Below are 14,918 nucleotides of genomic sequence, written 5' to 3'. Positions count from 1 at the left end.
TATACTACTGGATTCCATCCAGTTTCATGACTTTGAAAACCACATACTCATAGACAGTTTCTTAATATATATATTTTCCACTTTAGACCTCTTCTCTGAACCCTAAACTCAGTATGCAGGTTCCTGCTTAACATATCTATTGAGATTATAAATGACATCTAAAAAGAATCCAAAATAAAAAAACATTAGCCTCTTCTCATAAAATGTGTTGTTGCCACAATCTTTCCTATCTCACCAAATGACTAATTACCCTTAACTCGTTTCATTAACTACTTTATCCTTACCTTATCCATTTGGCACATTCTCTCAGCTCTAACTTCAAAACAGTTTTCTCTACTTTTAGATGGGAAACTTTGACTACTTCTCATCATCTCTACTGCAATCACTTTAGCCCAAGATGCTCATTTCTGGATTATTGCAATATTTCCCTAACTGGCCTCCCTATTTTTCCCTTTGCCTCTCTTGTCAATTGTAACTTACCAGCCAGAAAGATCCTATCATTCCTCTGCCTAAAACTTAGCAAGTTTCACAGCAAAAGCAAAAGTCTTATGTCCACTTACAAGGTAGGATATAGACTAGCTCTCCATTGCTTCTTAATCACATCTCTGACTTCTCTTGCCTTTTTTTTTTTATTCCACATGACCCTTTATTGCTTCCTTATGGTTCTTCAAACACATCAGATATGCTCTTGCCTCTGGTCTTCTGCTAGCATGACTTCTCCCCTCTTTCAGGTCTTCGCTCAAATGTTATTTACTTGGGCCTTCTAACCACTGTATTTAAAATTACAACCTTCCTCTGGCCTTTACCATCCCCATCCTCTTCTGTATTTTCATTTCTTTCCATAGAATTATCACTATCTAACATTATACATTTATAGTTTATTCATTTTTGGTCCTCTCCTCCAGTAGACTATAATCTTTATAACAATAGGTAGCCTTGTTCTGTTTATTTCATTGGAATATCCCTAAGCCCTATAAAAGTAGGTATTTGATGCCTTTTTTAAAATGAAAGGAATAATTCTCTTCTAAATTATCAACTCTTTATTTCAAATCATCTCAAAACCCATGCACTTTGCTTTGTAAACTGATGCAGTATTTTTGTTGCTGACTGATTGGCAGATAGGATGATGAACATAAGAGATAAGTCATACTGGCTATTAATGATTGTTTTGCTTTAACTGATTGAATATCAATACTTGCTTTTACAGATCTTACAGCAGTTAGAAACCACTGCCCTGTCACAATACTTCAGTCACAGTAAAAGTCTTAAAAATATGAAATGCTACCAGAATTCTACATTTGCCTACATTTATATTATTTAGTCTTTTACAGTATGTAGTTGCTTTTAACTCAGCTTTCCTTATTCATACCAGGGTAAGATGAATATTTGCTGAGATATTAGGTTTTTAAAGTACATAAAACATCGTTAATCTTTCTTTAGACACGTGCAATAACCATACTGATCTCTATGTATTCTACCACTTCTTAACATATTTTGGGCAAGATATTTCTTTGAGAAAGATAATCCCTTCTTAGGAAAACAGCATATAAGCACATATATTCAAAATCTTGCCTATAATTTCATATGATTCAGAGTTCCCTAAATTTTTGTACATGACCTTAGAGCAATAATCAAATTAAGTAAAAATTGTATCTAAAACAGAGTCTAGTAAAAATAAGAACAATAGCATTCTATATATTCAATGCCATTTTGATCTCAGCCTCTTGGTGCTGAAATTATTTTATACCTAGGTATGTGCTTGTAAAATCTGAAAATAAACTAGAACTAGACATAATCAAATGCTACAATTACTTTCCAAGTAATATGTAATTCACTTTATCTTTCTGGATGTCAAAATGTTTATTATGATGTTATAAAGCAGTTTTTTTTTACCAAGCAAATGGAGGAAAATACTGACAAACAGCCTGCAAAAAAAGAAAAGAATTAGCAAATTAACAGTTAATGCTGACCTGCAGCTGCATCTGCAAGTTGTGAGAGAGGCATGATCTCTGCCATTCTCTGACTCTTCAAAAATGAAAAGAAATGTCTCCATAGTGCACTGGCAATTGCAGCAAGGTGGCGCTCTTTAGCCAATAATGAAGACTGCACAACTAGGTCTACATTCTCCTTTTGAAGCTCCTGACACAATTGTTCATGAACGCTTCTACAAAGAAATGAAAATACAGCTAACATCCAAGGAATACTTACAGAAATCTTTTTAAATACATTTTTGCTTTTTTATTTATATTATATGAAAACTGAAGGACCGTTTTATATAATTAAAACCTTTATGACAAGACATAATGCATTTCTGGTTATTTGATGGATGAATGATGGGATATTAAGCACCACAAAGTTAATGTTAATTACTGTCAACCATTAATTATATGCTTTTTAATATGTCAGATCCAAATGAGAAACCGGCAGCTTCAGAATGAAGGTCTGCATTTTGCAACTCATTTATGACAAGTGATTTTACTTACAATCTAGACATGACAACAATTTTTTAAACCATTTTCTCCTCAGGGCTTTAGGACACAGATATACTAGGAGGAAAGTAAGTATATCTGGTTTATATGTGAGAGTTTAAATGTAACAAAACTCCTTGTTTAAGAAAGAGCCTTTGTGCTAGTATTGAAAACTGCTGTATTATAGTTTTAGTGCCTTGAATTAAAAAGATTCATAATTATTTTCACAAATGACAGTAGACAAAATAAACAATAAAAAGCTACTCTTCATCAAATAGTAAAACATAATTTATTACTGCCTTAAATTTCAAATTATCATCTAATCTCTAGTCTTGCTTAATTAAGGTGAGAATTTAGACATCTTTACACCCTAATAGAAGCAGAGAGGAAACTGAGATTACCAAAGTAAAAGGGGGAAATACTAAGAAATTTCCTTATTGATCTGGATAAGAAAGCATTTACACAATGCACCTAGCAATTAATAATTTGCATTAAATGCTATTATTCCTGTTTCTGTTTATATCACTACCAGATCAACTGAGAGTAGACATAACTCATGGATGCCATCATTCTATTAACTTTCCTTAATTATACAGAGAGCAGTGAGAGATAACCAATGGGAGTAAAGCAGAAGACTTCCTGACAGAAATACCATTCCACTAAGAAAAAAAACCAATACTTAAAACTTTGTATTAATTCCAATACAGTATTCTTGATGTTTTGTAATAGTTTATCTTGACTGGGCATGGTGGTGCATGCCTATAATCCCAACACTTGGGAGGCTGAGGCAGGAAGATCACCGTGAGTTCGAGGCCAGCATGGGCCACATAGTGAGTTCAAGGCTAGTGTGAGATACACAGTGGGATCCTGTCTTGAAAAACAAAATAAAAAGCAAAACACACACACAAAATTAGTTTATTTAGGAGAGAAAAGCAGTGCATTGAAGCAATTCCAAAAAATGATTAAAATGGTTTCAAGACCACATCTTAGAAAATGTTATTATAACTACATACAAAGGAGTAAACTTTCAAGTATAAATATTTTACCATTAGGATCTTATGTCTCTTTATATTTAAGTTCTGCATAACTGTAGGATATTACTTAATCTTACTTGAAGTATTGAAAAAAGTGTACAAATACTTGCAGAAAAAATAGTATGCAATTCTACTAAAGGTAAACTAAGTATGTTCTATGTCCTCTCTGTGTAAAAACCTGCCTGAAATGTTTCCAACTTGAACTAGTAGCTAAAGACCATTTGGGGCCCTTTACACCTTGGAATAAAATAATAAACTACAATAACTCATTTGGCAATTCATTCAACTGCCTACACATCAATATAGGCACAGCACATGCCTCTACACTGAGGTCTAAGTAGAATAATACCACCATTTTTACTACCCTTGAGAGATTTTTCAAAATGTACTGTTTTCAAAGAATGATAAATAACACTGTACTGGATAGGAAAATATTGTTCATTGTTTCTAAATAAACCTAAATAATTTTAAATTATCTATTTTTCAATAAGTAAAACCTATTTCCTAGAAAGGGGTAACATTTATGATCATCCTGTAGATCAAAGAAGTTCTTTTAACTAAAAACCAGACCCCTAGATCTCAGTAGTAATAAAAATCAACTCAGAATAGATTAAAAACTTACAGGTATGATATGAAACTACTGAAAGAAAAAGTGGAAACACTTTAGGACATTGGAATGAACAAGGAATTTTTGCGTTAAGACCCCTAGAACATAGGAAGTAAGCTAAAATAGGAAAATGGTATTATATCAAACTAAAAATCTTCTGCACAGCAAAGAAAACAATAATCAGAGTGAAGAGATAACCACCAGAATGGGAGAAAGTACAGTATTTGTAAATTATACATCAAAACAAGGGGTTAATGTCCAAAATATGTAAGAAATTTTGAAACTCAACAACAAAACAAATAAAAGCAAACCAATTAAAAATGGGCAACAGACCCCAATGACATTTACCAAAAGAAAAAATACAAAGGACCACTAGCATACAAAAATGTGCTATCACTATCAGGAAATGCAAATCAAAACCATAATATCACTCCATCCTAGTGAGAATGGCTATGATAAAAGAAAAAGACTAGAGATAACAAGTGCTAGAGAGGATGTGGAGAAAAGAGAACTCTTGCATACCATCTTTGGGAGTATAAATGAGTATAGCCATTATGAGAAACAGTATGGAGTTTCCTCAATTAATGATAAATAGAACTACCATGATTCACCGAAAATCTCTCTCTCTATATATATATATATATATATATATATATGTGTGTGTATGTATGTAAATATAATCTCCAAAGGAATGAAATTAATATATCAGAGACAACTACATTCTCATGTTCATTGCAGCACTATGCACAACAGCCAAGAAATTCAAACAACCCAAGTATCCATCAACTGATGATGAATGGATAAAGAAAATGTGGTGCATACACAATGAAATACTATTCAGTCATAAAAAGAATGAAATCCTATCATTTTTGACAATGGATGGAACTGGAGGTCATTATGTTACGCAAAACAAGTCAGTACATACAGACAACTCTTATAAGATGTCTCTTACATGCAGAATATAAAAGTTGATTTTATTTTAGTTGGAGTAGAATGTTGATTACCAGAGGCTAGAAAGAGGCAGGGAAAGGAAAGTATGGAGAAAGGTGATCAAACAGATATAGCTATAGTTAGACAGGAGTGAGAAGTAATGGTATACAACTGCACAGTAGGATGAATATAGATAACAATTATGAACTGTATAGTTCAAAATGCTAGAAAAATTATTCTCAATGTTTTCACAAGAAATGAAAAATGTTTAAGAATAGATGTTTAACCTGATTTAAACATTACACAATGTGTAAATATATCAAAACATGTTATATAATTAATATGTAAATTTTGTTTTTTATGTATCAATAAAAAAACCAGAACTTTATGAGATAACACATTAATACTCTATACAGATGAAACTCATAGTGGGAAAGTTAAATAACATGGTCAAAGGTCACACAGCCAAGAAGGGATGATTCCATAACCTAAACCTAAATCTGACTCTGTAGCCCATATCTTTCCTTAAACACTAAGATTCATATTAGTTCTAAAAGGATTAAGCACTGATAAACTTTCTTTTCTCTTTGTTTTGAAGCAATTTCAGAAAACTTAAGAAAAGGAGCTGAGAGTCCCATGTAGCTTTGCTTTTAAAAAGCCATGAGCAATACTAGAATTTTGTACTGGGAAGACTATAAGAGATAACAGAAAAAAAAAATGAATTTGAGAAAGGCTAACAAATTTGAACCACTTTTGACCCCAGAATAAAATGAAATACTAGTGAGTATAACTAGTGTATAACTACTGCAGGGATACTATTCAGAGCTCTGAATATGTTGATTAAAAAGCAACCACAAGGACCCAACAAATGAACAAACCATTAGGAAAAAATTTAAAGATAACAATTACATCTTTCAAGGTAGAGAATAAATTCCTATTAAATGCAAGACACTGACTCTAAGCCAAATTTGTTTCAGAAATATACACTCATTTATTGTTTTGAATTTGAAAAGAAGCTATATACCCTTGGAAAATGCAGAATATTTTCTGTTGCTTGTTTGAATGTTCAAGGTGTATTAAATTGGATGAGAAAAATTATTTGCAATACCAACATAGAAAAAAAGCTATTTAAGACTTTATAATAATTTCTCTATTCATGAAGAAATCAGTGACACATAGAGGAAATACCAAGGATACCATAATGGAGTCTCTGAGAGAAGAATCACATTTCTGCACTATAGCCGAATAGTTAAACATACCCCATGCAGTCACAGGCAATCACATTATCTGGACCAGAGAACCAACCAAAAAAAGACCACTGGAAAATAAATTTATTCTACTAGATGTAACCACTGCACATCTACTGAAGGTACATTTACGAAAATACAAATATTAAAAGATGTTCCATCACTACACGTGTCAATGTAAAAGAAAACATAAAACAAAATACTGTAAAAAAATATAGTACAGTACTAGATGCAATGGCTGTTTTATGAGGTATTATCTACTTTTTTCCAACAAGCAGTAGAAAAGTATGAAAGTAGATTAATTACACAAATGGTAAAATGTGATTTATGGTCACAAACTAAAAGATAAAACAGAAAAAAGATATAAGCTCTCCAAATATTCAGCAATCGTTTTGAATAAAGACAGATTTCACATGGGCTAAAATCATTTTGGAGATATACACATGAGGAACTACACATCATTATAAAATTTGAAATATAGTAGGTATCACAGTTGCTGAATGTCACATTATTCAAATTGCAGCTCTCATAACAGAAATAATAGCATTTATGCTATTTACTGGTATTTACCATGAGACCAACACCATGCCAAGTGTTTTATAAGGATTATTTCTCGTCCTGTGAGTTAAAACAACTATTATTCAAACCTTGTGTAAATGAGACAAAAGGAAGAACTATGTTGGGTAACATGGCTGGGTATTAGCAAAGGTACCCAGAGCTATGTGACCCTGGAAAAAAGGGACTTGCCAATATAGAGCTGTGTGACTGCAAAAAGGCATCTCTCGATTCCTGTTTTCTTAAGAGTGAAGAATAAAAACAGCTGTTGCAATATCCACCTAACAAGGTTACCATGAAACCACATGGAATAATGTCCTCAAAACTGTTTATAAGCCCATCATTAAACCCACACCCAGTTATCCACCTGTTTCATTGATCCTGTTTTAGCTGTTTCCTGATTCCTTCATCTGACTGTTCTTCAGCCCCTTTTCAAGATATTTGTCTGCCTATTTCATACCTTGATTTCTCATATTCACTTACCCATTTTACCCTCATTTCCTTACTCCCACACAGACGTACATTATTGCGATCATCTTTAGAGCTTTCTGAGAGTACCAATATCCTAGATCACTAAAGCTGTTTCTGAATGTTACAGTGTTGAGGCCTCCTATAGTTTGGATCTGGATTTCCATAAAAGGTCTATGTTGTAAAGGCTCGGTCTCCAGCAAGGTGCTACTGGGAGGTCACAGAGCTTTTAAGAGATGGGGCCCAGGGAGAGGTTCCTAGGTCATCAGGGGGACGCTCTGGCCCCACTTTTCTTCTTCACTTCTCAGCCACAAGGTGGGCAGTTTTGCTTTGTCCTATGCTTCTGCCATGATGTACTGACGTGTCCAAAGCATTGAGGTCAACTGATCATGAACTGAAACCTCCAAAACTCTGTGCCCAAATGAATCTTTTCCCTTTATTTATCTCAGGTGCTTGTTACACTAATAGCAGACTGATACAGTACCTGAGCACACCATTTGTTTTACAATTCTCACTCAGTAGATCTGGTGAGGGGTCTGAGAATTCATATTGCCAGATACTGCTAGCCCACAGTCCTGGCTTTCCTCATCTATAAACTGGAAACAGTAACAGTGAACAAAGGATTAAAATTTGTTAATAAGAGCCAAACACGTTATAAAAATATACATTATATAAAATAACTAATCTTTGATTCTTTGATCAATAATTACCCCATTTAAGAAGGATACCCTATTTATTATATCAGATAAGGAAAAGGCCTTGCAACTAGTAGCCTATGGATTACAATAAGGAATAAGATTGTACATAATTCTGGAAGAAGGTTAAGAACCACTGTTCTGTACCTGTTAAAACAAGTTATAGGTTTGTTTTTAAAATAATGGGAAGAAAGATCATAAAGGGAAAGGACAGGTAAGAAACAAGTGAAAAGGAGGAAAGTAAAAGTATAAAAAGGTATTTAAAATCCATTCACTTACTCTCTAATCTAACATGTATCATATACGTTCTATGCAGTAGGGATACAAAGTTCACAAAAGAGAGGAAGTCTCTAACCTCATGAAGCTTATATTCTGAATGAAAGGAGCTAAGGTAGGATGATCAAGAAACATCTTTTGAGAAGGTGACATGAGCATAGATCTAAAAAAGGGAAGGAATCACATGTACATATGAAGAACATTCCAGAGAGAAGCAACAGCAAGTGCAAAAGTACACAGGTTGGCAGTTTCACAGGCTCAAGAAACAAAGAGGAGGAGGCCAACATGGCTAAAACACAATGGGTGACAGAAGGAACAACAGATGAATTCAAAGAGGTAACTGGGTTCCAGATCATGTAAGGTCTTGTAAGCAAGGATAAGGACTTTGTGTAAAGTCAACATGGATAATAAACCACAAGAGCAGAAGTATAAGACAATTTACATCTTAAAAGGAAGGTAAGAAGGATATTGAGGATTAAAAGCAAGTAATTATTCTGACTATAAAGGAAAGTCTTTTTAAAGGCAATTAAATGAATAGAAATGGAGCCCCATTTGTTCAGTCACATGTTTTCTTCATTGACTAAGTTACTCAATGACATTTCTTGTCTATTATTAGAGATATAAAAACCAGAAAAGCAGTTCCTAATGTTAAAAAATAAAATCAAGACTTTATTCTGAAGGTAGAAAGGGGTCAAATGGAATGGTTCTGAATTAGAGAATGATATAATAAAAACTGTACTTTTGGAAATGATTAATCTGGTAATGGGGGAAAAAAACTTACCAGAGTAATGGAGACCAAAGAACTAATGGGAAGTTTGAGTTACTTTATGAAGGAAAAGCAGACTAACACTAATTACTGGGCCTTGTGTACGGGAGAGGACAGAACAGTCTAGATTATTGCCAAGTTTTGGGGAAATGGAACTAAAAGTTAGGAAAGGTAGAATGTAATTTGATTTGAATACAGAAAATTTTTGATTTGAATACAGAAAATTTAAGTTAACATCATCAAAAACTTTTTCAGAAATCTAGACTGAGAGTCCAAGGGCACATTCATACTCACAAATCCTCTCGTCATTAGTTCAGATCATTATAATGAACAAGTCAGTGTTTATTTTACACAGGCACTGTATTAGATACTATTAAATATGGTTCTTATTCTCAAAGAATATACAGTTAAGGGTTGAGACAAAGGCAAACACAAAGTATTAAAATCCACAAGAAAATGAACTGAGGGTTCCATGAAGGCTTCTTGGAGGCACACTATTTTCATTAAGTTGTATAAATTTCAGGAATTTAATATTCTATGAAAAAAGCATAGTGACATGAAACTGCACAGTGTAAGAGAGCAATCACAAACAATCTGGTATTTCTAGAGAATGAACAGTAAAGAAGAATGATGGAAAATGTTAACTAGAATATGGACAAAGTCAGGGTCAGTGGACAACCATGCCATTTTAAAAATTGGAGCCACATATAGACAATTCTTAAAGGTTGAAAAATATTTACCAAAACAAACCAACTTCTATACTTTACATATATCTTTATAGTTTGTTCCCAGTGTAACTCAGAGCATGTAAGGATTGCCAATATAATTATGTGTTTAACACCCTGGTTAACAGCACAAGGAATGTTACAGTACTAGTTGTCTTGGAAGTATTTTCATGAAAACATTAAATTTAATGAATATGTACATATGTGACTTTGTACTTATACCAATAAATATATAGAACTACTCATCACAATATTCTCTTTCTCTCATGCTTGAGTGCTTAATGTTCTCATCTAATAAAAGTAAGCTTGGCAGCTCAACATAGCAAGCTTGACCTTATTATAAGCATCAGCATTATTAGCAAAATGTACTGCACTCTCAACAAATGGATGCTCTATTGTACTATCCTAAGTTCAATATGTTTATTTTATTGCAGTCTCTATGTCTACCACTTATTCTGTCTTTGGGGAGACAGCTTAACCTATAATCAACAGTAATATCCCTGAACACAAGAGAATCAAAGAAAAACTGTCATGTTAGATGTTAAGGTTTAAATTCTATAGTACTTCAAGATGCCTTCAAGGAAATGGTTAGGGTAATGGTGACAGTTAAGGGTTGGTTTAAGTTCTTTGGAAGTATAACCATAAGAAACTATCATTAGACAGATGTTACGACTTGGGAATTTCTACAACAGCAAGGGAACAATCACTGCCTGGTTATGGTAATTCATTTCCAAAGGGGTATTGCCACAGTGACTTTGTACTGCTTATTTTCAGTTAGGGCTCCAATTTCCAGGAACTCACCCGCAAATTTAATTATAAGCATATGGGTAAAAGGTCACAGATGAAAGTGACCGAGGGAAAGACAATGGCTACAGCATGACACAACACTAGTATATTTCTAGATTTGCCTGCTACCAGAGTATCATATGGGTAAGATTATGAATTAAGATCTAGGATCTTTGTCCTGGAAGTTAAGACTCAATCAGAAGTAAGACCATTTCTGTAAAGAATCTAACAACAAAATGCATATGTCTTTGATAAAATAACTAATATGGTAAAAAAATTTTTTTTTAGAATTTCACACATGGTTCAACTGTAAATTGATAAGGTGTAACTGAGCAAACACATATGCAATGGATCTTATTCAAAATGTTATACGTACAATTCTCATACAAGAAAAAGAAATGGGAAACCTTTAGGAACTAATGGCCAGAAAAAAAATTAGAATACATTTATTCACAATGCAGGCAATAATGTGAACAGAATATTTATGGAATATGGCTTCATTCTGAAGCAGAGGCCACTAGTCTAGCTTAGCAGCACTGTAGTCAGTAATTACTCCTGATATTAAACATACCTCAGTCTTCAATATCCTTCCTCTTCTTGATCATTCCACTCTCCTTGCCCTCTCTGTGTCTTGCTTTGGTTATTCTATCATTTATTGACTACGATGTAATTTTTGAAACATGGTCATAAATTATTTGACACTCCCTGAATCTGGGAGATCTTGTGACTGTTGTGACTAACACAGTACAAAAGATATGACATTAAGTGATTAAGGTGTGGTTATAAAAAAAAAAAAGGAAAAAAGAAAGACCACGAAGTCTCTATACTGTTTACTTGGAAAACTCACTTTTAGAATGTTGAAATGCCAAAGATGAAGTCAAATTACCTTAAGAACCCTCTTTTAGAAGCCACAGGTAGCACTCAGTCAAGTGCCAGGTCATCCTGTTCTCTGGCAATTCTAGCTCAGATACCAGATGCATTAATGAAGAAGCCACCGAGAATCTGTATTCTCCAACTTTAACTGTTCCAGTCTCACTCTTTTGAGCTACCTCCAGACACAGAATCACACTATGTCAGGCCCCAGACACAGAAGATTACATTAACAGTTATCTTCGGCTTTATGAACCCTGACATACAGAATCTATAAACATAATAAGAACTGTCTTGGCATAGTTTATTATGCTCTGAAGAACAGGTATCATTACATACTAAGCACTGTGTAGGAATTAGGGATTCAAAGACAAAAAAGAGCAGATGTGACTTCAAAGTATTCATACTTGGGATTAGGGTGAGGACACACAAAGAATTTTATTAGAAACATAACCCTAGGAGTAGTTTCTACATGAAGCCAAGGCAGGCTTATACAAAACAGCTATTTTAAGTCTTTTAGATGTCATCCAAAACAACCTCAGAAATCTGGACTTGTTTTAGGACAAATGAATTGCAAAGATAAGGGTCATTTTTTTCTTACATATTCAGCACAGGATATTTACATCAAATGCATGCTGAGCCATTTTAAGTATATTACCATATTTACTTTCAATAATTCTACTCAGTTCTTGCTTTCCCTTTTAATATAAAATAGGCAGCTTTTTAAAAAAGTTTCATTTTAAAGGATGTAAAGTATTAGTTTAAGAATGTACGCAGTCTACCTTTTAAAAAGAATAAAACTATATTCCAAAAACTAGCTTAGCTCTCATCTTCCCAGCAATCTTTTCTAAAATCAGCAATACACAGTCAATGCTACCCTCCATCTGCAGCTGCAATTATTCTACCACATTCTATGACACATATTTAGTTGCTCTATGTTAATGTGTGGCAATAAGCTTTGTTTAAATAATTTAGGAATCATCTCATTAAAGGTAAAGATCCAAACATTTCTGAGGTCAAATATTCCACAAGAAAGTTAGGTCTAAATTCCATTTGTGAGCATTTTTCCTAATTGGTGGTAATAAATTCCTGTAAAGAAAGGGTCTAATGGTAATGCTGACTGATTCTTAACTGCATCAACCCAAATGTTCTTGTCACAGTAAAATTTGCTCTATAATTTATTTTAATGGACTAGGTGTATCAATAAATATTGAAAATGTCCAGTCTCTTCCCCCCTCCTTTTAAATCAAATTCTATTCTACGTCAACAGATTGTACTGTTGTATAATTACAATAGTTAATGCACTGGCAAAAGTAGTGTTCATTAATAAAAACCTCTTAAGCATTCTGCATCCTCAATATTTCTTTCACACTCAGGAGATGCAGTAAATTACACAACCAGACACTACTGACCATTGCCAGTTGTGTTAATAGATTTAAAACACCATTTTCAGCTCCAATAGTGACACATTTTGACTCCAAAACTCAGTCAAGAAAAATAGTTCAAAAAGTGCCTAGGGATATTTTAGAAAGAAATTTTTTCATCAAAATATGACCAAACTCTAACAGATATCATAGCTTAGTCACCACTATAATATAATGCTGAACCCAGGGTACATAAATAAGCTTTATATGTCTATAAACCCCTTGAAATTATGTGTTTTATGTATACATAAATATACATGGATTTTATCTCTTTTATTTTATTTATACCGCACTTTATAACAGCTTTTAAGTACAAAGTAAATGTTTCCTCTTGATTTCTCAGCCTAAATCCTTTTCTCCCTCATTTTCAACTCCCCACTCTGAACCTCCACTGTCCCCAACAACCCAATTATAACCACTATGTGCCAAGTACATTAATTTAGAAGGAATACGTAATCTGAATTCTATATGAAACAAGCTGTGACTAATCAATGCATAAGATCAACAAAATCATCAAAAAGAAAAAAGTATAAACCTGTTTAGAACAAATCTGTATTTAATAGTAAATAAACTTCTTAGTTTTAAAATATGGTTATTTCAGGTACTTAAACATACATTTCTCTATAGAGACACTACTTACCACTATTATTATTTCTTTAAATGGAAGAAAAGTGAGGGAAATGTTTTTGTAAAAGAGTATCCATTGAGTCACTGATTTGTTTTTTTAAAAATTTTTTAAAAATAAAACTATTACTAGGTCTGAGAGCCTCAAAGGGTTTTATTATACCACTAATTTGATTTTGCAAGGCTTCAGCATATGAGCCAATTTATCTGGTTCTGCATGCACAGGACTTGATATATGCTACTTATCCATGACAGGTTTCATCTGGATAGCACCAGTGACAACATTTATCTGACATCAAAAAAGCCTATCTTGATGTTAAAAAAAAAGTTCATATATATTCTAGGTAAGAATTGTTAAAGTGGTGAGTAAAATATTGGTGATATCTAATAAAATGAAACCAAACCATAATAAAATCACTGGGTATGAATGTATAATGATGCATAGAAAATACTATGTCAAAAAAAGGGATGAACTAGAAAGCTTCTTGATTACACTGATAAAGTAGTAAAGTTTTGTTAGTATCCTGTCACTCTTAACCAGAAAAAGGAAAATGTAATTTACTTGCAAATAAGAAAAAATGAAGTTGCATAAAGCTCTATGACTAAAGCACAAATATTTCAAAATAAATTTTAAAATACTGTCCACTGTTTAAAACTGCCAGCAAGAAAATTAACCCTTGAAATTTACTTCTTGGGAAAAAGTGTTTAGATTAAATGTTTGGTACTCCACAAGTAAAAATGTGATGGGCCAGGCACAGTGGCACACACCTATAATTCCAGCTACTCAGGAGGCTGAAGCAGGAAGATTGAGAGCTCCAGGCCAGCCTGGGCAATATTATGAGATTCCATTTCAAAACAAAATAAAACAAAGCAAAAGCAACTTTGAAGAGTAACTGGTGTGTGTGTGTGTGTGTGTGTGTGTGTGTGTGTGACAGAGAGAGAGAAAATGAACAAAGTATGTGGAACGCACTATTCTGTACAACTAATATGAACTAATCAAAACTTTTGAGAAAGTTTAAAGTTCTAAAAATAAAGCAACTTTGGCATTTCATTTCAGAAATGATAATCAGCTTAAAAACACCTGTACATGATTCTGAAAGTAGGGCACAGTCTACATATTTGAATAACAAGGTAATAATAAAGTATTAAAATTTCCAACCTGATATATAAGACATACTCTGGAGAAAAATCCCCATTTTTTTCTTTATGAAGAAGGTACACAATGAATAAAGTAGTCCGTTCTTTACAATTCATCATCTTTCAGAACATGAGGTTGCATTAGGCTCCAATCACCCCCTACTCTTACTCCTCCCCACATTTAATAATATAGACAGTAGAGCTAATTTTCTGTCATTCAGGAAGAGCTGTTGGATTGCTAAATTTGTATCATCATCACCACTGAAACACAGTAAAAATCACTGTTGGAACCAATGGTTTATTAGA

At 33.3% G+C, this 14,918-nt stretch overlaps 1 protein-coding gene across 5 annotated transcripts in view; it reads right to left on the bottom strand.

The window, feature by feature from the left end:
* The window catches only part of Mms22l (MMS22 like, DNA repair protein), a 135,655-nt gene that overhangs the window by 34,184 nt on the left and 86,553 nt on the right, over positions 1–14,918 (bottom strand). For all 5 annotated transcript variants that reach the window (XM_004862496.3, XM_021242701.2, XM_087187958.1 and 2 more), the window contains one exon: positions 1,971–2,164. In XM_004862496.3, coding sequence (XP_004862553.2) covers positions 1,971–2,164 — 194 coding nt within the window. The remainder of the gene's footprint in view (positions 1–1,970; positions 2,165–14,918) is intronic.

The sequence above is a fragment of the Heterocephalus glaber genome, unplaced genomic scaffold (genome assembly GCF_053883595.1).
Source record: "Heterocephalus glaber isolate CG9 unplaced genomic scaffold, H.glaber_assembly_v1.0 deba00001523, whole genome shotgun sequence".
Lineage (NCBI taxonomy): Eukaryota > Metazoa > Chordata > Mammalia > Rodentia > Bathyergidae > Heterocephalus > Heterocephalus glaber.
Note: the sequence above shows the minus strand (reverse complement) of the source record. Positions and strands in the feature narration are given on the sequence as shown.